General features: G+C 35.7%; 1 protein-coding gene across 2 annotated transcripts in view; it reads right to left on the bottom strand.

Annotated features, from left to right (window-relative positions):
* The window catches only part of lrp1ba (low density lipoprotein receptor-related protein 1Ba), a 259,135-nt gene that overhangs the window by 43,514 nt on the left and 188,133 nt on the right, over nt 1–27,488 (bottom strand). For both annotated transcript variants that reach the window (XM_082138205.1, XM_082138204.1), the window contains 15 exons: nt 26,341–26,524; nt 24,510–24,595; nt 22,523–22,645; nt 19,561–19,742; nt 19,263–19,462; nt 18,993–19,181; nt 18,733–18,881; nt 18,498–18,591; nt 16,750–16,866; nt 16,547–16,666; nt 14,663–14,782; nt 9,733–9,849; nt 3,016–3,122; nt 2,775–2,922; nt 838–947 (listed from right to left, as the gene is read on the bottom strand). In XM_082138205.1, coding sequence (XP_081994331.1) covers nt 838–947; nt 2,775–2,922; nt 3,016–3,122; nt 9,733–9,849; nt 14,663–14,782; nt 16,547–16,666; nt 16,750–16,866; nt 18,498–18,591; nt 18,733–18,881; nt 18,993–19,181; nt 19,263–19,462; nt 19,561–19,742; nt 22,523–22,645; nt 24,510–24,595; nt 26,341–26,524 — 2,046 coding nt within the window. The remainder of the gene's footprint in view (nt 1–837; nt 948–2,774; nt 2,923–3,015; nt 3,123–9,732; nt 9,850–14,662; nt 14,783–16,546; nt 16,667–16,749; nt 16,867–18,497; nt 18,592–18,732; nt 18,882–18,992; nt 19,182–19,262; nt 19,463–19,560; nt 19,743–22,522; nt 22,646–24,509; nt 24,596–26,340; nt 26,525–27,488) is intronic.

A 27,488-nucleotide genomic window follows, 5' to 3' on the forward strand; every position in this document is an offset into this window, starting at 1 on the left:
GATGAAAACCACTGAAAATGTCTCATATTTAATGTTTTAGTAAAAACCAAACCATGCAAGTTTGTAACTTTGAGGATTTAATTTAATTTTTATTATGATTATTATTAATAATACTACTAATAATCATAATAATATGTATTATAATTATTTTTTATATAGATTATTATTATAATTATATAATTAAATATAATACATTTATTATAATTACTATTATGTAGAAAATAATTAACTAATGTAAATGTTAACCTATAACTGTTACTATTAAAATTAAATAAATATAATAAAAAATATAATTATTACAATTCATCATTTTATATAGATTATTATAATTATGTAATATAATATAATATATAATTAAATATACAATCATAATACATATAATTATTATTATGTAGAAAATAATTAACTAACTTTAAGATTGATTATAACTGTCTACAATGAAAAATTATTAATATGGTAAATAATTTAAATGTAAATGTATAATTCATCGTTTTATATATACAGTATATTATATTCATGTAGAAAATAATGAACTAACTTGAAGATTATTTGTAACTGTACAGTCAAAAAACTATTTAAAATATGTTATTATTATTAATAATAATAATAATGAAAAAATATTATTTTAAATTATATTATATGAATAGCATTTATTCATTAATTAATTGAAAGCTTAGTTTTAATTGTGTGCGCACAAAAATAATATGACAAATCTATTCAATTAATTTCAGTTTGTGCAACGAGACTTCAACGTTTTTTGGACCCCATTGACTTCCACTGTATTGACCAACACAGCTGAAACAGTCTGTGAAGATTCTGTGTGTGTACCACACTGACCTCATCAGATCCGTCCGAACAGTCGTTTTGTCCATCACAGCGCTGGCTAGCCGACACGCAGCCCCCTCCAACGCAAACATACTCGTTCTGACCACATGACGTAGGCCGAGCTGCATAGAAACACAAAAAAAAATCTTCTATCAAAGAATCCTCTCAAGTCCATGCTATCTATAATAAGACATGTCAATCTACATGTCCTGGGACAATACGTTCCTTGAAAGCTTCTGTATCGCACACGTGACTCTCTGCTGTGGAGCGGCATAGTCTGAAATGAACTGAGCTGCAGATTCGGTCAGTAAGAGGTTGTGAGAGATTTCTGGCTGCACTTTTTGAAGTGTTTTCAGCCGCATTAATATTAATCGGAGGGTAAAATTCCCCTGACCTGCTTTGAGTCGCAGGGAAAGAGCAAAAGAAGGGGAGAGAGTGTGAGAGCTTTCTGGATGCATCTCCAGTGGTCCTTACGATCAGAATAATTCACTGCGGTTGCAGGCGTGGATGTACTCAGGTACCCTGTGCACAGCACACCGCGCTGAAATATTCACGACGAGGGCCAAGAAAGAGTGGAGGGAGACCTCAACTTAAAAAAAAAAAAAGAGAGAAACACTTCTAGTCTCTTGGGGTTAAAATAACAGATGAAGTTGAGGTTTGGAAAATGTATAATTCTGAGTTCTTGAGTATTCTTGACTTCTTTAGCTTTAGATGGAAGTTTTAGAATAAATTAATGAATTAAAAAAGGAATACACACACACACACACACACACACACACACACACACACACAGTGGTGGGGTAACATTACAAGTAACGTGAGATACGTAATCAGATTACTTTTTAAAGTAACGAGTAAAGTAACGCATTTTGTTTTGCACTACAAAATATTTGAGTTACTTTTTCAAATAAATAACGCAAGTTCATTTTAATTTGGCGTGAATTTGCATTTCCTTCAGCCCGAGGCTTATTCATTTCACTTTTGGTGTCAACGGGCTTTTACATTTGCCAAAAATAGAACTTTTTTTTTGTTATTAAAAAAACAAACAAGCAAGCTCTGCCCAGGTGAGAAAATAAAGCAAAAGTAACATAACTCAACACTATATAACATACAGTAGTCAACATTTGAGGTAGATCAAAACCTTTCATCAAAGTTATACATGAATTTTGAACAATACCCGTTCTTGTCTTTGGACAACTTTGATGAACTTTTTTGATGCACTTCAAATGTTGACTACTGTATATATAGCTCAACATGTCTGGAGGCTGTGGTTCTGTCTTAAATAGATCTGATTTTGAGTTGAAAGCTCTGGGGAGGAGCGTATCTGGCTATTGATACCATAGAGGATGTGAATATTAAAAATCCATCTTGAGTAAGTGGATTTGCCATCTGTTCCTCAAGAAGACATGAAAAGGGAGATGAGAGGAAGATATTTTGCCTTTTATTTTTGCAGTGAAAGTGGTACAGGTACTGTCGATGTCCTGGTGGCACTTTAAAAAAAAAAACATACATACTTCTTTCTAGCAACCTCTTATAAAATATAAACTGGGCTGGAGTATTAGCAGGTGTACGGTACTTGCACTAAGTGTACTTAAGCAGCAGTCTTAGACTCAAAGGACTGACGATGAGGGAGGAACACGGCGTTCCCTGGGACGAAAATCCTAGCGTGACATTTAAATGCGGTTTGGTAACAGCGGATGACAAATGTGGGGTCATTTTGCTGTTAGTTTTAAGCGGTAGAGGCTTAGCGGTTATAAATGAAGGCAGCGTCACAGGGTTTGAGGTCGTGCAGAGATTTCCAGTCTCTATTGTATAGTTGGAGAGCTGTGATTCCCTTTGGATAAAAGATGTCCTCTTGGTGACATGTGATTATAGGAGCTGTCTCGGACCAGCTTTGATGGGCTCTGGATCCGTTTGCATTATTTAAAGAGCGTGTGAAAGCAGCTAACCTGTCATGGCGGTGTTGGCAGGGCTGCAGTTGGCCTCGTCCTCCCCGGTTTTGCAGTCTTCCTGTCCATCACAGAGCCATTTGACTGAGATACAGAGATGATTCAGGCACTGGAACTGATCCTCTGAGCAGTGGCTCTCACAGCCTCTCTGAAAACACATGTGCAGGATGTCAGCACTTTAACAGGAATGAGATGAACCATGTGTGTTAATGGTGTGATTGACGAATGTGGTTCTTGAAACCTCGTCAGAGTTATCGGTGCAGTCGAAGTCGCCGTCGCATCGGAAGCGTGAGGAGATGCACTCTCCGTTGGCGCAGATGAAATTTTTCGAGTTACATGTCACTGGCTCTAAAAAGAGAAAGACATAAATGGATTTGGAAATTGGAGTGTGGGCTGTGCAAGCTGAATAAGCATTTGGCAGCAGTAAAACAAACAAACAAATGGCTAACAGTTTTTTCTGTTGTTATGAACAGATAGACACATCCAGACTTCCTTTGGTGAGATTTGGCAGGAAGCCTAAGAAATGCCAGAGAGAATGTGAAAATGAGAAAGATAAAGCAAATTAAAAACAAGACAGACCGAATTGGCAAACAAACAACAGACAGAAATGGAAGACAGACATCAAAAGGAGGAAAAATAAGTGAATAAATGCAAACAAATAAAAGGCAGACAGAATGACTAAAGAAAAACAGACATACAGAACAATTAAATGAGCAAAAGAAGCGAACAAATAAATGACAGAAAAACAAAAAAAGGAAACAAAGGAAATGAACAAAAAAGTAAGTAACAAAAAACTAAAGAAATATTAAAGATCAAAAGACAGAATAAGAAAATAAATTACAGATCAAGAAAAGACCAAGTACAAGAAAGACGAGTGAATGACAGAAATAAAGAAAGAAAAAGAATGAGTAACAACACACAGAACAAACATGGAAATAAATGAAACTGAAAGTGAATGAGTAAAAAAAGAAAAGAAACAAACAAAAGATATAAAAAGTAATAAAGAAACAAACAAATAAAAAACTAAATAAACAAACAAATAAAAAAACTAAAGATACACAGAACAAACAAACAAATGAAAGATACAAAAAAGTAAGAAACAAGCAAATGAAAGAACAAAAAACAGACAGAATGAACAAACGAAAGATTCATAGAAGAAAGAAAGATGAAAGAGTCAGAATGAACAAATGAAAGATACAAAAATGAAAAACAAACAAATTAAACAAGTAAAGAAAGAAAGAAAGAAAGAATAGGGGCAGCACAAATCCCCTCGATAACAGTAAAGTGAGTGCTGCTGTGTCACTCCTCTAACTCTATTATCAGCCCTGACATCACTACTCCACGACCCAATCAGAGCCTTTATATCTCCCACTGATGTTACTGTGCGAGGCTCCCAAGGTGAATCCAGCAGAGGAAGAGAAATACAGCCTGTTTGTTCTCACTCCCATTCAGCAAGTGAGCAAATACACCAGGCTGAACACACACACACACTTCAGAGTGGATATTCATCTCTAGATCAGTAGGTGACAATATTTGAGTCTTATTTTCTATCTCATCCATGCAAAAATAGACCCTGTTGTACATAAATAGACACTTTCAGATAGATGAAACGTAAGCTTGAGTCTAACAAACACTCATCAGTAGCCCGTGTTCATTAAGATTGTTAAAAACGTCCTCTAGGGAAACGCTGCACGCTGATAGTGCATGAATACATAACATGTTTGTATTAGCGTCTGTTGTGATGTATCAGCGAGGGATCTGAGAGCTTGCTCTTAATTGAAAGAGATGGAGAGTCTGGTAGTGAAAGGATGAGAGAGAGGAACAAGGAAGTAGGGAGACTGAGAAGATCATGAGCTGAATGTGAAATTGAATTGCACACAAACCCACAGCTCATAAAATCTACACCTCTGACGTGACAGCTGGGAAACCTTCAAGACATTGTTGATATTTAGTAAATAATGCTGAGACAACAGTTGCTTTAAACTGACATTGATTTGTTACGAGTACTTTGTGTACCCTCTAAAGTTTTAAACAAACACCAACTAGTAGGTCTAAGCACAACTTCAAGGGAAAGGAAGGACAAAGGAAGGGAAGTGGAAAAGGAGGACAAAATAGGATTAAAAAGGAAAAGAAAAGGGGAAAGAGAAGAAGGACAGGAGGAAGAAGAGGAAAGAGAAAGAGAATGAAAGGAAAAGTTAAGGGTAAAAATAAAATGCAAAGTAAAGGAAAATGAAGTAAAGGAAAAACAGAGAGGAAAGGGAAAGGGAAGGAACAAGGAAGAAAATTAAACCAAACAAAACAAAAGGAAAAACAGGGGAAAGGAAAAGGGGAAGAATAGCAAGCAAAGAAACAGACAAACAGGCATGAAAAGACAGACAGAAAAAAATAAAAATAATTAGAAAGAAAGACCAAATGCTAGATATACAGACAAACTGTAAAATAAAATGAGTGAATGAACAGAAAAATGAGAAAAAGATCAGAGATATTAAAACACAGATGACAAACAAACAAAAGACAGATAAAGAAGGAAAAACAAACAAAGAACAAGTGAATGAATGAACAAACAAAAGAAAGATATAATGAATAAAATACAGAAATAAAGAAAGAACATGTATGAATTACCCCTATGAACTAAAAAAACGTACAGAACAAACAAATAAGCAAACAAATGAATGAAAGAAAGAAAAAAAACACATGAACAAAGAGTGAGGCAAACTATTAATGGAAAAATTAAAAAGGAGGATAAAAATTAACAAATGAAACAATGAAAGATAGAGAGAAAATGAAGTACAGACAAAGAAAGAAAGAAAGAAAGAAAGAAAGAAAGAAAGAAAGAAAGAAAGAAAGAAAGAAAGAAAGAAAGAAAGAACGAACAGGAAAAAGCAAGGAAATGAGAAAGTAAAGGAAGTAATGGAAAAACAGATGGGAAACAGAAGGGGAAGAGAATGATTTGATGGAAAAGGAAGGTGAAAGAGAATAGAGATTGGAAAAGAAAAGGGAAGGAGGATGGAAGAAAATGTAAAATAAAACTAAAACTAAAAAGAAAGGAAATGTAAAGTAAAATACAGTAAAGGAAATGTAAAGTAAAATGCAGTAAAGGAAAAACAAATAGGAAAAGGAAGGGGAAAAGGATGATCACTAGGAAGAGGAAGGGAAGGGAAAGGGAAAATGGAATAAAATGAAAAGTAAAAAAAGAAAGAAAAGGAAGTAAAGGTAAAACAGAAGAGGAAGAGCAGCACCAGGAAGTTAAGGTGGACCAGCAAGGGAAAAGGAAAGGGAAGCAGTATCACTGAGCTGGCAATTATGCTCATGTTTTCAAGAACGAGTGTGACTTGCATCATCAAACTTTGAAGAAATGATGGCAGAGGCTCAGTAATCTAGTAAATGAATGGACAGAGCTCACGCCCAAACACGGAGAAAAAACAAACCACAGCGATGGCAAACAAACATCGCTGTTTATCACGGGAGCCGACGCCGGGAGCAACAGGACCGCAACCATTAAAAACAAATTGCAGATCAGGGTGAGAGATCGAATCTGCCATTCAGTGGGACACTTCCTCCGCTAAACTGTCAATCAACGTCACAGAGCTGACAAAAACATACAGCTGCACTCCAGTGGACGCTAGTTAGCAACGTACCAAGAGGACAAGAAAAATACCTGTCTGCATTTCAGGAAAATTGATATAATCACTACCTCGGCCGACACATAAACTTCCACAGCAATCAACAGACAATCTCACTCTCTCACACTCGCGTTTGAAAGTGTGAGGCAAGAGGCTTGAGACGCAGCTGAAGTGTGATGAGATCCACTGGGCTTCAGGAACTCTTTGACTAGTGGAGTATTGTTCTGTGTCTACATAATGACCCAGACATCAGGGAACGAAATAGGGAAAAAACATGGAAATTTGAGACAAGTCACACACACACACTCAAGAGCGCAATGATGAAGCACATTTGGACACTGTTTGAGACTTATGTACTAAATACAAAGATGACTCACACGCTGCCACATCACCCTAGCTTATAAGTCTCTCTCTGAAGACCCAACATCTATGTGGCACACACTGCGGAGCGTGATATGAATCCAATTTAGTTGTTTTCAGAAACCCTGCTGTGTAGTACAGTATGTCTAGTTGCCAAGTGTGATAAGAGGAATATGTGAAAGCTGCATGTATTTAAATGTCAAAGCACTCAGATGTCAAAGAGGACAAGCAGATTGTGGCATGATCACTGCATTAAACTGAACTATAGTAAACATAACAGCACAACGAATCTAAAATAAATAACAAAACCGCACAATGAAACTAAACTAAACAGAGCAGAGTGAAACTACTAGCCTGAATTATAAAAAACAAACAAACAGCACAATTAAACTAAATCTAAACAATACAGCACAATGAAGTAAGCAAAACTAAACCAAACATCTAAACAACACACAACCAAACAGAACAGCACAACGAAGCAAATCTAAACTACACAGAACAATGAAACAAAATAACAACACAATGTAACTAAATTAGGCGAAAAAACTCAAAACACCAACTAAAATAACAACATAGCACAATGCAATTATCTAAACAGCACAAATAAACTGAACAACACAGCACAACGAAACTAAACAAAATAGTGAAACTAAACAACAGCACACCAAACTTAAACTAAACAACGAAGTGGTGAAACTAAACACAGCACAACAAAACTGTGAAACTAAACAAAAAAACTAACTAAACAACAGCACAACAAACTTAAACTAAACAACGAAGTGGTGAAACTAAACACAGCACACCAAACTTAAACTAAACAACGAAGTGGTGAAACTAAACACAGCACACCAAACTTAAACTAAACAACGAAGTGGTGAAACTAAACACAGCACACCAAACTAAACAACGAAGTGGTGAAACTAAACACAGCACACCAAACTTAAACTAAACAACGAAGTGGTGAAACTAAACACAGCACACCAAACTTAAACTAAACAACGAAGTGGTGAAACTAAACACAGCACACCAAACTTAAACTAAACAACGAAGTGGTGAAACTAAACACAGCACACCAAACTAAACAACGAAGTGGTGAAACTAAACACAGCACACCAAACTTAAACTAAACAACGAAGTGGTGAAACTAAACACAGCACACCAAACTTAAACTAAACAACGAAGTGGTGAAACTAAACACAGCACACCAAACTAAACAACGAAGTGGTGAAACTAAACACAGTACACCAAACTTAAACTAAACAACGAAGTGGTGAAACTAAACAACAGCACAACAAACTTAAACTAAACAACGAAGTGGTGAAACTAAACACAGCACACCAAACTTAAACTAAACAACGAAGTGGTGAAACTAAACACAGCACACCAAACTTAAACTAAACAACGAAGTGGTGAAACTAAACACAGCACACCAAACTAAACAACGAAGTGGTGAAACTAAACACAGCACACCAAACTTAAACTAAACAACGAAGTGGTGAAACTAAACACAGCACACCAAACTTAAACTAAACAACGAAGTGGTGAAACTAAACACAGCACACCAAACTTAAACTAAACAACGAAGTGGTGAAACTAAACACAGCACACCAAACTAAACAACGAAGTGGTGAAACTAAACACAGCACACCAAACTTAAACTAAACAACGAAGTGGTGAAACTAAACACAGCACACCAAACTAAACAACGAAGTGGTGAAACTAAACAACAGCACAACAAACTTAAACTAAACAACGAAGTGGTGAAACTAAACACAGCACACCAAACTAAACAACGAAGTGGTGAAACTAAACACAGCACACCAAACTTAAACTAAACAACGAAGTGGTGAAACTAAACACAGCACACAAAACTTAAACTAAACAACGAAGTGGTGAAACTAAACACAGCACACCAAACTTAAACTAAACAACGAAGTGGTGAAACTAAACACAGCACACCAAACTAAACAACGAAGTGGTGAAACTAAACACAGCACACCAAACTTAAACTAAACAACGAAGTGGTGAAACTAAACACAGCACACCAAACTAAACAACGAAGTGGTGAAACTAAACACAGTACACCAAACTTAAACTAAACAACGAAGTGGTGAAACTAAACAACAGCACAACAAACTTAAACTAAACAACGAAGTGGTGAAACTAAACACAGCACACCAAACTTAAACTAAACAACGAAGTGGTGAAACTAAACACAGCACACCAAACTAAACGACGAAGTGGTGAAACTAAACACAGCACACCAAACTTAAACTAAACAACGAAGTGGTGAAACTAAACACAGCACACCAAACTTAAACTAAACAACGAAGTGGTGAAACTAAACACAGCACACCAAACTTAAACTAAACAACGAAGTGGTGAAACTAAACACAGCACACCAAACTAAACAACGAAGTGGTGAAACTAAACACAGCACACCAAACTTAAACTAAACAACGAAGTGGTGAAACTAAACACAGCACACCAAACTTAAACTAAACAACGAAGTGGTGAAACTAAACACAGCACACCAAACTAAACAACGAAGTGGTGAAACTAAACACAGCACACCAAACTTAAACTAAACACAACACAACAAAACTGAAAGGCAAAAAGTGAACTAAACAACAGCACAACGAAACAGTGAAACTACACAACAGAACAACAAATGAAACTAAACACAAAACAAAGAAACTAAACTATAAAACAAAACAACACAACAATTCAACAAAACAATGAAACTAAACTAAACAATACACATCACAGCACAATTACACTTAGCAAAACACACCAGCAAAACAAAATACAAACAATATAAAACAAAACACATTTGGATTTTTATTCAACAATTTGTATGAAATTGCTTTCTTTAGCTTTCCTAATGTTTTTGAAGTTATAGACAGCATCTTCTGCAGAGGAAGTGTTTGTTAAACACAGCATAACTTTGTAAAAGTTAAATGAGAAGCACGTACTGCAGTTCTCCTCGTCTGAATTGTCGCTGCAGTCGCTCTGGCCGTCACACCTCCAGTGGTCCGGTATACAGTTGTTGTCCTTGCAGCGAAATTCAAGCGGCCCGCATGTCTTCTCATCTGCATACACAAACAAACAAACAGTCCATTTGAATTTCCTCCTTAATATTACTGTGTAAAATAAATAGGGATCCTGAACTAGCTTAGATAGACTAAACTATAACATGTTTTACTTAAAAAAAAGTTTTTCCCCCATCAATATTCAGACTGTAAAACACTTAAATTTAATTCATTTCAATTTAGATGTAATTCAATTTAAATTATTTCATAGAAAATGAGGATTTTTTGTGATGGTTTTCAGCTTATCACATAGATTGGTATATTAATATTTTATTAGTAAATGTTTACTAACGTTTAATGTTTTTCCGGCAATCTGCCAGGTTTTTACCATAAATTTAACACCCCCCCCCCCAGGATCTCACAAGGCTGAATCAAAAGCACAATGGTGTAAATCACATCTTCCTTTTTCTAAAATAATCAACATGCTAATCCGAGCTCGTTTGAGGACAGGAAATCAGGAATGCAATTTCCCCTCATCTGAATGTCGGCGACGACTAATCCAACTATCTTGAGAGATGATGAGAACATAATGCATGATTAATTGACAATCACAATGCTGTGTTTGAGTGCTAATTCCCCGATTTAAAATGACATTAAGAGAATTTTAATTTGACAAGAACACTGCTGGAATATTAAGATTTGTCCCCAATATAGCTTTAGGGCTCAAATCACCTTCAGGTTGGTCAAATTAGAGAGATTTGCTCATTATAACTAAATAGAGAATGATTATACCAATATATGTTTTATGAATTCATTGTTTGGCTAATTAGATTGCGCCGACGTGCTGCCAACGTGAGGCAGATCATGGTGAATAATTCAAAATAAATAAATAGGATCATGCTGTGATGTGAGAGGCCACATCCAGCAAAATAAGAGCGGTGTTCAATACGTCAGAGCGAGGCAGCATGCTGAATGTTTCATGAGAGCTCAATCCAATGATCCATTCTTCTGAAACAACATTAATGTGGATCTTTAGTTGTGACACAGGAAAACACATCCAACCAGCTCTCAGCCATTCAAGCCAGAGCAACCAATGAGAGCATGCAGTAATGTGCTGGAACACAATGACCAAAAAAAATGTGTTCTGATTACAAACCTACTACAATAAACTAATGCAAAACTAAATAATAAAAACATGTTTTTGAATTAGGACAGTCATAACCCTCTTAATACAACCTGTTGATACAAACAGAAAAACTAAATTATTTGTAGTATTATGTACTAAATTAAGTATTTATGGATGTATTATGTAAAATGCATTTTTCAATGACCAATGCTAATAGCAGTAATCAGAGAGAAGGTGATAAAAAAAAATACTGATATTATATTTTATTTATATTGTAGTATATGCTAAAATTTTATTACATTTATATTAGACTTTTTTTTATTAGAACAATCAAATATATTATATTTTTTATTACTACTACTACTAATAATAATAATACATATAAATAAAAATCATTAACGTGAATTAATCAATATTTTGAGACATTTTATAATAGTAATACTAATACTAATTATTATTATTATTAATATTATATAGGTAATATTTAATAATAATTAAATGTTTGAATAATTAGTTGGAATATTTTAATTATTTTAAATTATTAAAAATATTATTAGTATAGGCTAAAACTAGTATAGGCTGAAACAATAAAAACAAATTCAATAAAATATTTGAGTCATTATTAGAACAATACAAGTAATATTTTTATTTTTATTATTATTATTACTACTAATACATCAACATTTCTACATTTCTTAATATGTGAATAATTAGTAATAGTACTTAAAATAACAACAACAACAACAATAATAATAATAATTGTATTAAATATTTTTAAATGACTGATGCTAATACCATTTTGTATCATTATTACATTTTAGTATAGGCTAAAACTTAAGATTAATAACATTTATATTTACTAAAAATCCAAAAGATACAAAATCCAAAATTATACTCAAAATTACTGAAATATAAAAATATAAAACAATGTATTAATAATTAATATTTAACAATAATATCATATTTACATAATTTGTCTGATTACTTTAATAATTGTTTAATAATATAAAAATAAATGTAAATATTTCAATTCATTATTTTAATTACTATGCGAAATTACGAGAGAGAAAAAAAGGGGGAAAAAAAGAAAAGAAAAATGTCTCAAGAGCCCTGGATTCTAATCAAGAAAAAAACATTTCCAATGTCGATGTCCATTAAAAGTCCTGGTCCCCTTTCCATCTCAGTCAACCTATCAATACGCCCTATTGATGTCTTCTTTGAATCTCATGCATTCCCCCGTGAATGCTTTTCATCTTAATATCTTGTTAGGAAATGACTTGTTTTCAATGAGATGTAAGTAAGTTATTGATTATTTAGAAGATGAAGCTCCACTGAGCTTATAGACATTCAGCACTTAGAAAAGATCCTCATGTTTAAAGATCAATACAGTATTACGCTGGGTAAATGTGAATATTCCATTATATCCTCTCAATGATATAAAGTGCACAAGTGTGTTGAGTACCTAGGGAAATACATCTTCCAGAATAACAATATCGTCCAAGATTTAATTCCGTAGGATTTCCGTACGTTATTCCAACGCACACGGAGAAACATTCATCGTTACAGAAGAAAAAAACCTCATTGAGGACTAAAGCCTTTTGAGGGTTATTTTTGAATAAAAAAATAATAATAAAAACAAATTAAAATATTGCAATATTAAAGTATACAGTTATAAAAAAATAAAATGATGATTAAAATAATTAATTTAAATAAAAACTTTATGATAGGAAAAACATGAATAAAAAACTAGTTAAAATATTGCAATATATTAGATACAATTATATATATTTATACAATTTTGCAGTGAATTTTCGTCTCATTGTACCCTACCAGGCAACTTTATGTATAATATATAATTTAAATGTATATTTTGGTGACTTTGATATGCTTTAAAGAAGAATTCTGAAGAAAACTTTCTTGAAAGTCCCAAATGGCAAAATCACAAACTTCAGCTAATATTCTTCTTGCGGTGCACTAAACGTTCCCTGTAATGAAAGCCAGAGTGTTCTCTTGGAGAGGTAAATGGTAAGAATCAGTTCTGGACACAAAATGGACAGCACTTATGAAAAGTATTTCGGATTGATATAAGGTTAAAACGATTTACAAGACAATTTGTCACGACAAGATGCCATACTTGGCATTACAAACCTGAATTGAGAGACGTTATTAGCAATAACATGAAGACAAAATAAATTGCCACAAAATGATGAAAATATATGTAAAAACATATTTTCATTATTTTGTTGAAGTAATTACATGAAATATGATAGTTATAATATTTTATTGTATTGCTTTTAATATAGTTGTAATATAGTTTATTTAATTTAAAAAATCAAATTATTCATAGTAATTAATTACAAACTAAAAAAAATATTACACAATATTTATGTGTGGCATGTATTTTTATGCTTATTAAAGTATCACATCATTAGTTTATGAAGACTAAAAAATTACTGTTTAATGTAATCTTTTACGATTATTTTTCTTTATTTTTTTTCATAATAATCTCATAATGTATTTTATGAGTCAGAGTATGTTGTACATGTGTGTTGATGAGAGATATGGGAGAGTTATATATTTTGCTTAGAGGTATGTGTGCAATGTAATGTTCACTGAGCAGAGATGTTCCACTGATGATGATACATCAAATGTAAATGAAATTGGTTGTTCTTTACAAGGAAATTAATGTTTCAACTGATGCAAATGTACCACAAATGTATACACAGAAGGATAGTTTCTTAATATGGAAAGTGGATTGTACCATGTGTAAGCATGAGGCATACGGTCAATTTTTAAAACTAAGCAACATAATTTTCTAACTTAAAAAGAAGTTATAAGTCCCAGAGTGGTGTATATAAGCTAAATTTTTTACTGTACTGACTCAGAGAAACATCGAGGCATGACGGGGTGAGAGGAAGGAGAAACATAGATATGAGGGGGTAAGGAAAGAGAAACACCAAGAAACCATTTACAGCTGGCATGATGGGGTGAGGGGATAGAGAAATGGGGAACAGAGAAATCTGGAATGAAGACCACCTCTCATGTAGCCTTATTCTTATATGCATGTTTCTCTCAGTCTGACACATGTATAAAAATAATAATAAATAGAGATCTCTTGGCAAAATATCTGGTGTAGCGTCCGTGATTCAAAAATAATGGGGAAAAGCATGAGTTTCAAATCTACAGTTTAGCACTATGCATCAAGTTAAAGTTGACACTTCTCAAGGAGCAACATCCAATCATTGAACCTTTTCCCCAGAACAATACACTTTGTCTACAAGCCAAAGCAGCTGCTTTACTTGAATCCAGTTCTCATTACAGAGGAACACTGCTCTTTAAAAACTGAGGAAAACCAAAGAATCTGCATAATTATAGTACACTAAATGTTCCATTCTGGGCCCAATGGAGAAGGCTAATCGGTTAGCTGCTCATAAAGCAAACACAATGCAACCTGACAACCCTCGTCCTGAGAACACATTAGCGCTTGGTTGGACAGTTTTCGGCAAAACGTCTCTTAGCACACTAGCTTATCCACAAAACCTCAAGATTAGAGTAAGAACTCCAAGAACTCTGTTATGAAAGCTATCTTTATTCATCTGAGTCAGCCCTCTGGGTAAACAGTCGGTGCAAAATTAAAGCAAATGGAATGTTTTAGGAGTTTTGACTTGCAGAAAATTGCACTGCATTTTAACGAGGATATTTCTGGACGTGATGATGAGCGTGAGGTAATGACGTCGACGGACTCACCGCAGTTGGCCTCGTCCGAGCCGTCGGCGCAGTCGGGGTCCTCGTCGCACACCCACAGCTTGGAGATGCAGTGCATTGTGGTCTTACATTGAAACTGGGACGGCGAGCAAGTGTTCTCGGCTGGAGAAATAAGGACATCATGTGATCAAAACTTTGAGAAAATAAACCACAGAATAATCTCAAGTGTTTAATTCGTATTCGAAAGTTACTGAGCCTTTATTCTACTCAACACTTTTTGACACACCAGGAGGGAGTAGAACCATAAAGAATCAGTAACAGACTGCAGAATATGGTCCTTTAATCTCCCCACAACACCTCAGAAATAAACTCATGGATTGTGCGTAATAGCAGGAACATTGCTCGCAGCAGGTGGTTTGAAGTCCGACAGTGATTGTCTTGCAATTGATTGTATATAAGGAGGTGAATTTGCACACAAGTGCTGCTTTGATGGCTGTAGCGGTGAAGCTTTAAATGAGAGGAATTAAGAGTAAGGATTTCTTAGAGAGGGTTTTTGGTGCTGACTGTTAATATGGAAAAACACAACACTCTCGGCATTGTAAAACACTCGCTCCTTGAGAAGTTAGTGGTGCTTGTAACTTTATCGTGTTTTTTTTTCTTTTAATTACATAATGATACATCGCTTCATGAACATGGCCATTATTTTCTACATAATGCATGTTATTGCTTGCTTTCTTTTGAATTTGAGGTTCAATTATGGCTCAAATATAAAACATATCCCTGGAGAGTTTTTGTAAGGTTCACCTGGATTCATTTCTTAACATTTTAAACATTGCAAAGCATGATTAATTCATGATAAAACAAGTCAAACAAGATTGTGCCCAGGTGGTCTAACTAACCGCAGTTTCTTTCCCCTCACATCTCTGTTTTCAGAGTGCTAAGCTAAGCCTAGATCCGGCATTCCCGGCGGTACAAGCGGCAATCCTGACCCACAGCGCTCTCCCTCCTTGGAGGGGGGAGGTCTAAAGCCGGCCTCTAATGCCATGCTCCATATGCGATTATCCCTGTTAAACCCTCCCTCTGTTTGGCTAATCAGTGCCCTGGGCTGAGCTCAGCTCCCCTGGATCCAAGACACTGTCAGACCCCCTCAAAAGCCTCTTAGAGTTCTGGGGACCCTCCAGGCTCTGTCCCATGCAATGCTGTTAATGATTTTCCTCGTTTTTAACTTCTATCTTTCTGATTCTCTCTCGGAGAAGACAGACAGCTTCTCTTCTTCGCTCCCCCATAAGGGGTGTACCAGAGCCGGGCGTCTTATCAAAACCCAGCCAGATGCTCGACTCCGGGGAGGAGTGAGAAATTAGGCCCCTGCTGTGGCTTCAAATGAAGGATTCTGATCTGAGCGAGAGTATTAACTTCTGTCAGTCTCCTTCTTCTATTCTGCCACCTAAAATAAGACTTGCATTTGGACAAGGATTCGATCACCATCGTAGAAAGTAACGATTACTCCTGCTTGATTTTTGAAGGTGACACAAGATAGCTTCTAAGCTTCTGGTTAGCAAGTCTACATTGCTTTCTCTTTACTCATTTCACTCCTTTCTTCTTGCTGTCAGAGTCCTACATTTCCTTCAAGTAATTGCATCTAAAGCGCTCTGCCGGAAAGTAATCAGAAAGCAAAATAAAACTTCCGGCAAGGTTTACCAGGCTCATAAACTGATTCAAACTTTTCAAACATGTTGTTGAATCTGTCTGAGTTTGACCTTCACAGGCCAATAAATACATTCTGAGGACATACAGAAAGAGATTTTAAGCGAAATCTAGCTTTGCTGAGGTTTTTTAAGGAACAAGCGAAAATGCAAACAACTGCCGTTCACGGTCGGTCCACTTCAAACCTGAAAGAGAGAAAGAATGAGTCCTATTGTCTCTTACGGCAATCAGTTTCATCTTCACCATCTCCGCAGTCGTCTTGTCCGTTACAGCGCAGGTTTATAGGGATGCACTTCTGTCTCTGTGTGCACTTAAACTGGCCAGACAGGCAGATATAGGAGTCTGAAAGCATATGCAAACAATCTTTGTACATCATACGGCATTATGCTTGGTCTCCATTTATCCATCCATCAATCTATAATTACCACAGTTGGCTTCATCTGAGTTGTCTCCGCAGTCATTCTCTCCATCACAGATGAAGGGAGGGAGGGCGCACAAACCCGTTCCGCACTGGAACCTTCCGGGTTGGCATTTAAATTCCGCTGCGAGCGAAAGAAACGACAAATGAATAAACAAACAAACAAAAGAAAGGTTGAAAGAAAGGAAAATAATGAACAAACAAATGCAATGAAGAAAGAACACATAATGACTGAATGAACAAACAAATTAATGAAAGAAAGATGGAGAGAAGAATAAAACAAAGAATAAGTGAATGAATGTGTAAATGCACATAAAGAAAGAAAGAAAGAAAGAAAGAAAGAAAGAAAGAAAGAAAGAAAGAAAGAAAGAAAGAAAGAAAGAAAGAAAGAAATATAAACAAGCAAACAAAAAAGAAAGAGGGTAAAAAAAATGAAAGAGAAAGAAAAGGTAAGACAAAAAAAATTAACAAACAACTAAAAGTTTAAAATGAAAGACAGAAAGACAAACAAACAAAACTAAGACTACATGAAATGAAGACAAAAAGGTTGAAAGATAAACAAAGAACACAGACTGAGTAAATGAACAAAAAAAAATAAAAATCAGAACAAACAAGCGAATAAACAAGTAAATAAACAAATGACACAGACAAACATAAATATTCAAAGACAGACAAACATAATGAACAAATAAACAAAAAAGCAAAGAGTGAGCAAACAAACAAACGGAACAATTGAAAGACAGCAGAACAGAGAATGAACAAATGAACAGACAAACAAACAGAACAAAGTAATAACAAAGAACAAGTGAATAAACGAGTAAATGAGCAACCGCTCAGCTAAATGAGCGAAACAAAGTTGAAAGACAGAGATAAAACAGGCAAAAAGCCAGACACATTGTACAGAAAAAAAATATATATCTCCTGGAACACATGCATGTCTTTTGTTTGATGTCAGCCTTGACATCTCTATAGCATCTCAATGTTCAATAAACTGCTAGTTGAGATACCAACTTCTTTACGACCTGATCCATTTCTGCAGCTCTTCGCAGTAAATTAGACAATTCACCTCTCAATCAAACAAGCCCTGCTAAATTACAAATGACTCACTCAATGGGATATTCAATACACTTGAATATAACCTTGATGACAGACTAATCTTTATTCAAAAATAAATCGCTCCATGAACCGGCGATGAAAATTACAGGAATAAGTTGTGACAAAAAGATGTTCCTGTCCTCAACTCATGAAAGAAATGCCTTAAGTGTCTAAAGGATTTCTTTCTTTCAGCTGAATTTAAAGAAATTGTGGTTGATTGTGGAGTCACTTAAAGGTTCACATTTTCCTTTCTTTTAACAATCTCAACCTTGAGAGCTTTTTTCGCTGTCTACTACCAACAAAGAAGCAAATCAGAACCGATTACAACAGAGTGCGATGTAAGCATGTTGTTAAGATAATAACGCAACATTAATACACTGTAAAACAGTACATTTTCGATTAGGCTGAACATTATTGATTGAAATACATGATTGGCATGTCTTATGCCTAGCTTGCTAAATGTCTTTTGTCTGAAAATACCTTGCGAGGTAGTGTACATACAATTAATATAAACCTCTCCAACTATCCCTTAAAAGGCTCTCTAGGTAGGCAGCTTTCTAGATTGTGAGTTGTTGTAACGACACTACAATGTCCTATAATGACGTATTTTTCACTGGTATTGCTCAGTTTTGCTGTTTGTCACCATGTTTGGTTACTTACGGCAATCTGCCGGCTCGTCGGATCCGTCTCCGCAGTCGTCCACTGTGTCGCATTTCCACCAGAAGGGAATACACTCATCCGTACCACAGCGGAACTACACACACAGAGAAATAATCTTTTGAACAACTAACAACTATCGAGTAGCACACTGGATATAATTGGTAGTTGAAAGTGGTGCCAAGAGTAGTTGAGCTACAGTGAAATTCCGGCTCCTGAAGTAATTAGTAAGTCGCACCTGGCTAGCGGTGCAGTTAGACAGACAGGTTTTGTTGTCGTTTGCCAGGTAGAAGTGTGTAGGGCAGGCACACTTGTATCCCCCACCAGGGGAAAGAAGGCATAGGTGACTGCACCCTCCATTAGTCACCTGACACTGATGCTTTGGCACTGAGGACAAACAACAAACAATAAAAAAACAAGCCCAAAACAACATGAAAGTCCTGACTCTAAGCCCTGAAGACTTAAACAAGCTGACAGGAGAGCTTCTCGCTGTAATACCGTCAGGCTGTCGGAGCGGATGGTAGACTTTAATGTCTCGAATGGTCTGCCAGGAGCTGAGGAGTTCAGTATATTGGCCGCCGGACATCTTGTGAGAGCGACTGAGGGTTTTCGACTTCTGGTCGCTCCAGTAGATGAAGTCCTCAAACAATGCGAGACCGGTTACGCCACCTATGTCCTTGATGGGGACTGGAAATTGGAATTAAGAGAATCTTATCGAGGACAATTCGAGACAAGACGAGATTTGATACGAGACGAGACAACGCTTACCTTTGTGTCTTTTTGTCCCATCCATATTCGAAAATAAGATATGGTTCTCATCAGCCCAGTAGAGCCTTTTGTTGATGTGGTCAATGGTCAAGGCTGAGGGAGCACGTATTTCTGTATCAATTATGACACGTGGCTTGTTGCCGTCCATCCCGATCCGTCCGATTTGGGACTGCTCGCAGCAGTCGATCCAGAACACATATCTAAGGCCCCATGGGAATGAATGTGGCTTTAAAAGGTGCAATGCTTCTTAAAGGTATTGTGGGATTGCGGATCATAAGCAATATTAAGCATCATTTACCCCGTCAGAGAGTCGAGAGCCAGAGCGGTTGGATTTCTCAATCCTGACCTCAGCAGTACGGTCGGGTAGAGTCCATTAGCTTTCGCCACCTCTAGGGTCTTTCTCTCGCCGTCACACCAGTACAAGTTCTTGCCTATCCAGTCGACAGCGAGAGCACTGGGGACTGAAGTCCTGTGAACCACCTGAGAAAACACCAGTCAAGCACAGTCGGTCTCTTTTGGCTGGTTATTCTCATGGATGTATCCACAGCTAGTGCCGAAGGGAATAAACACTTCCTGGAAGAAAAGCTCAGAATGGCAAGTGTGAGATGCAGCTGTGCACAGTATTTTGCTTGGTGACGTACAGTCTTATAAAATTAAGTAGAATCAAGAAGAGTAATAGAATTGAAATGCTACTATTTAACAGAATAAAAAAAAAGAAAAAAAAGAAATTTGTGTTATAATCCCAATTCTGGCACTTACTTGCTAAGAATGGCAGTTAGCCAGCACATTAGCCAGCGTTTGACTGCAACAACAACAGCATTCAATAAAGTCATAAACGTTGGATAAAATGTAGTCTATGTTTTCTCGAACAAAACAAATAAAAGTCAACATTTCTAATTATCAGCGGGCTACATAACTGCTCATTAACAGCACTTCAAACTCCCAGAAAATGACAAGAAAAGTTCCAAAATGAAGAAGTTTTACAAAAAAAAAAATGCACCACATCATTTCACTTCTCATACTGATCACAGAAACTGCCTGTTTGGCATAAACAATACTCTTCCCAGCTGGCAGACAATCCCGTGCTTTTAATCATTTTCGCTCTTGGTTGCTGGTGCCCCCTGCCTAGCGCTTTAAGAGTAAGAGTAACATTCGGCAAGCTGATGAACATTAGAGATGAACATTAAAGACATTTTGCCTCAGACTGGGTTGTACCATCAGCGCTAATTAAAACTAGCCTAGCCGTGATGAATTTTGACATCACAGGTTTTTCTTGATGCTGTGCTCATCAGGAAAACTAGCATCTTCAGGTGAATGTTAGGACACCACAGGGTGAAAGTGGATATAATTTTGAACTGGGAAAGCAACAAATAGCAACAAGATTGATGAATTCAATTATGTGAAGTCAATTATTTGCACCTGCTCTCTATAATGTTTTAGCACCAAATTCAATGACGATTTAGAAGCAATTACTGTATTTTCTAAAACATAAGTCACGTTTATCATCTGAAACATTCTGCCACTTGTATTCCAAAGACTTATGTAATGCGATTAATGGTAAGCATTTGTGCTGAGTGAGAGAGGTACATAAGCCCAAGTTCATTTGAATAGTTTCGGTGTCAATTTAAATAAATTTGTCTGGGCTTGCCGTATATAATAAAAGTTGTTTATAATGAATGTCACTATAATTTATGTTTGTTTTATACTTACATTTTTCATTCCGGTTCTGTTATGAATACCGTTAAATTTAAAGAATTTGTTGTGGAGTAGGGTGAACGAAAATACATGTTTACACGGTTTATAATGTTTGTAAACATTTTGTTTTATTTACCGGTATTTTACATTATTTAGGAATTTAATTAAAAAAATGTCACTTGTGCTTATAGTCACTTATTTTCCAAAAAATGTGGTATGCAAATCAGGTAATGACGCAAACATGCCCCCCCAATTTTTTTTTGCATGGGACAATTCTCATAATTTACATAACATTTAAGCTTAATTAAAATAAATAAAAAAAACAGACATGATTGCCTAAAAATACTCACAGCGCTGAAATCAAACTAATCTTATTAAAAATCATTGGCTGGGTCCGAAATTGCATTCTCTCTTTTGAGTAGGTACTTATTTTGAATAAGTCATTTTGCTGTCATTATCATGTGACCTGCCAGCATCAGTTGCGTCACTTTGCTTCCATTCATCGTCTCCCGTGGCATCATGGGAAAGTAAAGTGTCCATCAAATGCACACTTCAGAATCTCGCCGGAAGTAGTAGGTCATCAGGGTGCTTTTTGCCTACTCTTTTATGAGTACTGTGAATTCGGAAATATACTACTTTTGTCACAAACTGTTTTTGGACTACTATATAGTAAGGAAGTAAGCGATTCTAGATGAAACCATTAAAACTGCACACACATTTTGGCCGACAAAATGTAAAAAAAAAAAAAAAAAGATTTCCAAACACATTTGCTTGTGAATATGCATTGCATAGGCTATTCAAAGCATTTGCCAAGAGCATTTTTTTTTTATTTTTTTTTTTTTATCAAGCAACGCAAACTACCCCAAGCAATGTCATTGAATCACTCTCTGAATCTTTCGTTTTATATATTTATCATATTCTTTTCATCAATGTCCTATGAAAAAAAGCCCCATTACCTATTGTGGATTCATTTTGCCTTTAACTCTAACATTGAGAGTGGCTTTTATCACCTAACTTCATTGCCTTCGCAGAAGGTCTCTCTCTCTCTCTTTTCTCTCTGTACTATAGCAAACTATCATAAATCAGTTCAAGATCCAAAGTTCAATCAAGCTTAATGAGCCATTATGGCTCGATATTAAACATAACGAGCTCTGGCGGCCCAGCAGGGCAAGGCTGGCACACTATGCCCGTTTTCTGCCCTGAGTAATATACACAAGGGCATTGATGAAGTGAAGTGAGTAGACATACAGCCGCACACATACACACACATTGCACTGTCTGTCATTGCAAACCTGGCTCATTTCATACCAGAAATACCAGTTATTCTTAGAAAGGGGGGAAACAAATCAAATAAGCTTTTATTTATTTGTTGGAGTAATGCGAAAGTGTCTGCTTTTTCCCTATTGGAATCCATCAATTACACAATATAAATTGCCCCCGTAAAGAGGTGACGTGAATCAAATTTACCCAGGGGCAGAGGGTATTTGCATATGTCAATCTGGGCAATTCTGGGAGATTTCAAGAGTAAATTTAGCACAAACACACACACATTCTCATGGATGTACCTTGAGGTCACTTCCATTCAGGCGCATTCTGTTTATTCGGCGTCCGCTGGGTCTGCTAGTGTCAATCCAATAGATCAACTCTTTCCTGTAGTCAAAGTCTAGAGAGATGACATTACTGAGTCCCTGCAGAGAGAGAAAGATAAAGAGAGAGAGACAGTCAAAGTGTGAGATTGACATATGGGATTTTAAAGAGAGACTCAGTAAGGGGATTAAAAAAAAAAAAAAAAAAAAAAAAAAAAAAAATTGAATAGTGGATACATTCTCACTTTGCACTTCACCTGAAGAATAATATTGAAATGGTGAGATCCAGCCCATCTGTCTTTAATAAAAACTTAAATATAAATATAAATATTAGATGAAAAACTTAAACTTAAAAAAATTAAATTGACAACTACAGTAACTGAAGGAAAATAAGTCGAAGTACTAAATATAGACTAAAGAGCTATAGAAGACTAAATATAAATATTTAAAAAATTTAAATAACAAAATGACAAAAAGCACATAAAATTACTAAAACTTAAACTGGAATTAAAATATCAAAGTAAATGCTAATTCAAATGATTAATAAATAATATAATAGTATATACATAATACTACAATATCACTGAACATAACTATTAATTTTGTATTAATGGAAATTAGAAATTATTTATTTTTATTTGATTTTGGATAAGGTTTTAGAGCTTCATGTAATTTAATTAAAATGTTTCCAGTTTTTCTGTTCACTGTCTACCATTTAAAAAAAATGAAATGAAAAATGAATTTAAATGCTTCAAATGTAAAAGCACTCAAAAAAGTGTATTATAATATAATAATGTAATTTATTATTAATTTAATTTAATAAAATGGAAAAGAAAGTAAGTATAAAGAGGACAGAAAGCGATGGAGAAGTTTACAATCAGAAAACATTGCAAACCAATGAACACTATTTGCTAGGCCACATCTCTAAATCATTTGATGTTTTCAAATCCATCAAAACCATTCAAACTATTTCATTTAAGCAAACAGAAGACCTTTATAAAAGTTAATAAAATAAAATAAAATAAACAACATCAAACAGCAAGTCCAAGACTTATTATAGCATCATCTAGCCGCTTTCTCGATACCTGTCTCATTGGCTTTTTATGTTCACTGCATTCGTTAGAAAATAAGAGCGAGACTTCCTCCGTCTGACAGAAACTTCCCATCATGCACTGCTAAGACTGGAGCCAATCACTTTCTCAGTAGGGGTCTCTCACATTCTCCTGTCGCTCTGCCTCGTTGTCTCTAAACCACCCGCCGCGTTCAGATCTAATTTGCTGGACTAGACCTTTTAAATCAAACTGATGGAGTCTCTGACTGATGAATCAACCCAAGCGTGCATTTTTAACTACTCCTTCGATAGCAAGCCGCTCAATCTCTTCACACACGGGCCGTGAGAGGGGTTCTTATCCGACGGTCCCTTCAAAGCCATATCCGTCATGGTTCCTTTTGCTCTGACAAGGGGCTTCATACAGATTTAAAGACTATAACTGATTGTGTTCATTAATATCAACTACGGTGATGATATATTTACCAGCTAGGAATGATTAAAGGAGCCATAATTTACACTTTTTCATGATCATTTAAGGAGGAATAGTTATGATTCCAGTCACAATATGACCTTTTCCACGTGCAAATATTCCCAGGCGTCTATATCCACGCCAATCAAGAGTCTAAAACGCTGTTTCAGACTCAAGTTGAGCTTGTGAATTTCTATAAAGCATCACAGGTGGCTCTTGATACTGTGCTTCCCTCTGAGCATTTGGATGGTATGTCTACATTAATCTCCATATGCTCTGAGCATGTGTATTTTTATGAAATTACATGGGAATATGGAGTTATGGGAACACACTAATGAGTTTAATCTAAACCGGATGGCATCTGTGAGCACAAAAATGACAATTAGAAGTGATTTTTAACAATTGTATAAGAAGAAAGTTGTTTTAGAGAGCTTTACTTGTCATACCTGTTTAAGAAGAGTGTAGTTTGATCCATCCAGACTGATTTTTCTGATTTCATGGTGGTCAGCAAGAATAAGAAATGGCTCCTCCGCTGGAAAAGAGAGAAAAAAAGATAATGCAAGATAAAACATTTCCCCCAAAATATTCTTCATAAAAAATAAATCTTCTTCAAACAATTTGATATATATATATATATATATATATATATATATATATATATATAATGCAATTAATACTTGTTACACACAAAACATTGTCTTACTTTAATCCTCTGTGACTATAAGTGAATAAAAAAGTACTTTGGAATTCGTAATATTCCGTTGTATGGATATACTTGGATTTCAAATACTTTAAAAAGCCTTTTAATAAGTGTTTGTGTTGCTCTATGGATTATTCTGGCTGCAAGACACGACTGCAACTTCAGTTTGATGACTTGAAATCGATTTCCTGTGAGCTGCCAACACTTGAACATCCTCTTCCTGTCAAGACTGGGACTTAGACATGTCAGTCATTCGCTAACAGAGCTTTATTACTTGAGTATGCGTGTGTGTGTGAGTGCTTATAGGAGCATGTCTGTGAAGGAGAGACACTGACAAAAAAGTACTGCGATGGTACCTTGGTACAGAGATGGTTTCAAATGGTAATACCATGGTACTTGATATATACTATGATAATTTAAAAAAAATACCGTGGATCATTCTATGAAGGATCATTCTTCTGTGTGTAAATAAACATATTTATACAAAACAAGGTCTATGTATTAATGTTTTGGTTTTTTTTTGCTTGTCCCCAGCATTTTTTTCCTTCCAAATTCATAGACCTTGTTTTGTAGAATGACCCATTATGATATTAGCATGTCCAAAAAACATGGTATTACCATGGGATTGAAAATTATCCAAGATATTTGAAATGAACAAAGACAACAGTTCTTTACTGTTTTCCACCCCCTCTTTCCCCAATGACCATTTGGAGTTCCTAAAGGCACAGAGGGGCTGATAGGGATCAAGGCCTGTAGGCCAAGATGTGTGTACTTCGGGGGTCTATGAATTGTCACATCTTTAGTACGGTGGGGGAAATTGTAATTATCTGATTGGTCAGTTTGAACGTCTCACATTTGGGTTTAGGTCAAGGAAAGGATAAAAGAAGATTGTAACTCTTGCTCTGTCTCTTTTATGCTCTGGCTCTCTTCTTATTCTCTGGGTCCCTTTCTTGGGCCTCTCTCCCTTTGCCTTTTTTCTTTGTCTCTTACTCTCTCTCTCTCTCTCTCTCTCTCTCTCTCTCTCTCTCTCTCTCTCTCTTAACATTTTACATATATGCTGGGTAAAATGAATGGTATAAATGATTATCATCTCATACATCTATTTTGTAACTATGTTAAGTGTAAACATAACCATATATTGTCATTAAACCCTTTCAATTACAAATAGTGTGCTAACTAGTTTTGATTTGCTATTGACTTTGAAGTGCTACCTATTGCAATACAATATCGTCACTCTATATAGCAACACTCTCCCTTGTTACTGGCTTCTTTGCATGTCAGTGGTGTTTGTGAGCAAGCACTAAATGAGTGTCTTTCTTTTATGCTGTAAATAACTCGAGGCAGATGCCATATGTCACACCTGGATCTGCTCTTAGCCAATCAGAGCTCATCTCCAGCTGAAGAACTAATTGTCTTCAACCTCCTGTTGCTTTCCTCTAAATATAAGTCGCAACTAGTGTGTTCAGTATGTGTGTTCTCGGTGTGTGGGGTGTTTCTGTGCAAATATGACAGTAAAATCTTTGTGAGGGTCCACGGGAGCTAATTCACACCTGTGCTGCTGAATGGAGCAGACGTACCTGAGAGAGACCTGCAGCTGTGGGGGTTACTGGCGGGACGCTGGTACCCGTCGGCACACAGGCAGTGAAAAGATCCGTAGGTGTTGATGCACTGGTGACTGCAGGGAAAGTTCTCAGAACATTCATCCACGTCGATGCAAGTCCTGCCGTCGTTTTTCAGACGAAACCCAGGCCAGCACACACACTAGAAAAAAGAAAAAAAACATACTTGTGGATGATTTGTGTGGGTTATTTCACCATAAAATACTTATATATATACATATATATATATATATATATATATATATATATATATACACATACATACATATACACATACATCTATATACGATATCGCACGTTTGTCGATTGAGCGGTTTCAGACCATACTAAATATGCGCGTTTGTGCAGGACAAAGCTCTGAGGACATCAGAAGTTGGAGGGACTGATGGCAGCTGTACAAAGTACACAGGCTACACTGTAATTAAAATTTTAATGGACAGTAAAACAAAGGCAGAACACCGTACAATCTGGTAGGTAGCATTATTTGATAGAACACCGGCACAGTAATTTCATATTGACGCGCGGCTAAACAAAGGCAGGGCACCGTAACTCAATTTGAGCGTTCCAAAACAAAGCCAAAGAGCGGTAACTGGTGTTACGGTGTTCTGCCTTGGTTTCTCATGGGCTTTTGGAAGTTACTGTTAAGACAACTTGTTATTTTCTCGAAAAAACTACGGAATTGATTCAAGATACTTATCCACATGATAAAGGAGGTCTTGAATGTGCCAAAAATATAAATAACTCATTTTCGACCAAAAACGAAGTTACTTACTTTCCCTTTGCACGGCAGAATAATAATAATAATAATTATTATTATAAATAATTAAGTAAAATGAATGAAATAAGTGCAAAGCAAATATTTGTTTGCAAGTCTCAAAAACAAATATTGTTCATCTGGTTTATATTTTAAAAAAAATTATAATAACATAATAACATAAATCTAGTTACATAAAATTTCTTATAAAATATATGCAAATTATTATGATAAATTAAAGAAAAAATAACTAAAGAATTAACAGTTTTATATTACATAGCAATTATTATTATAATTAATATTTCATTATTATTATAGTCAATATTGTAAATAAATGATTTGCAAAAATGTT

The sequence above is a fragment of the Leuciscus leuciscus genome (genome assembly GCF_965113295.1).
Source record: "Leuciscus leuciscus genome assembly, chromosome: 15".
NCBI classification, from domain to species: domain Eukaryota; kingdom Metazoa; phylum Chordata; class Actinopteri; order Cypriniformes; family Leuciscidae; genus Leuciscus; species Leuciscus leuciscus.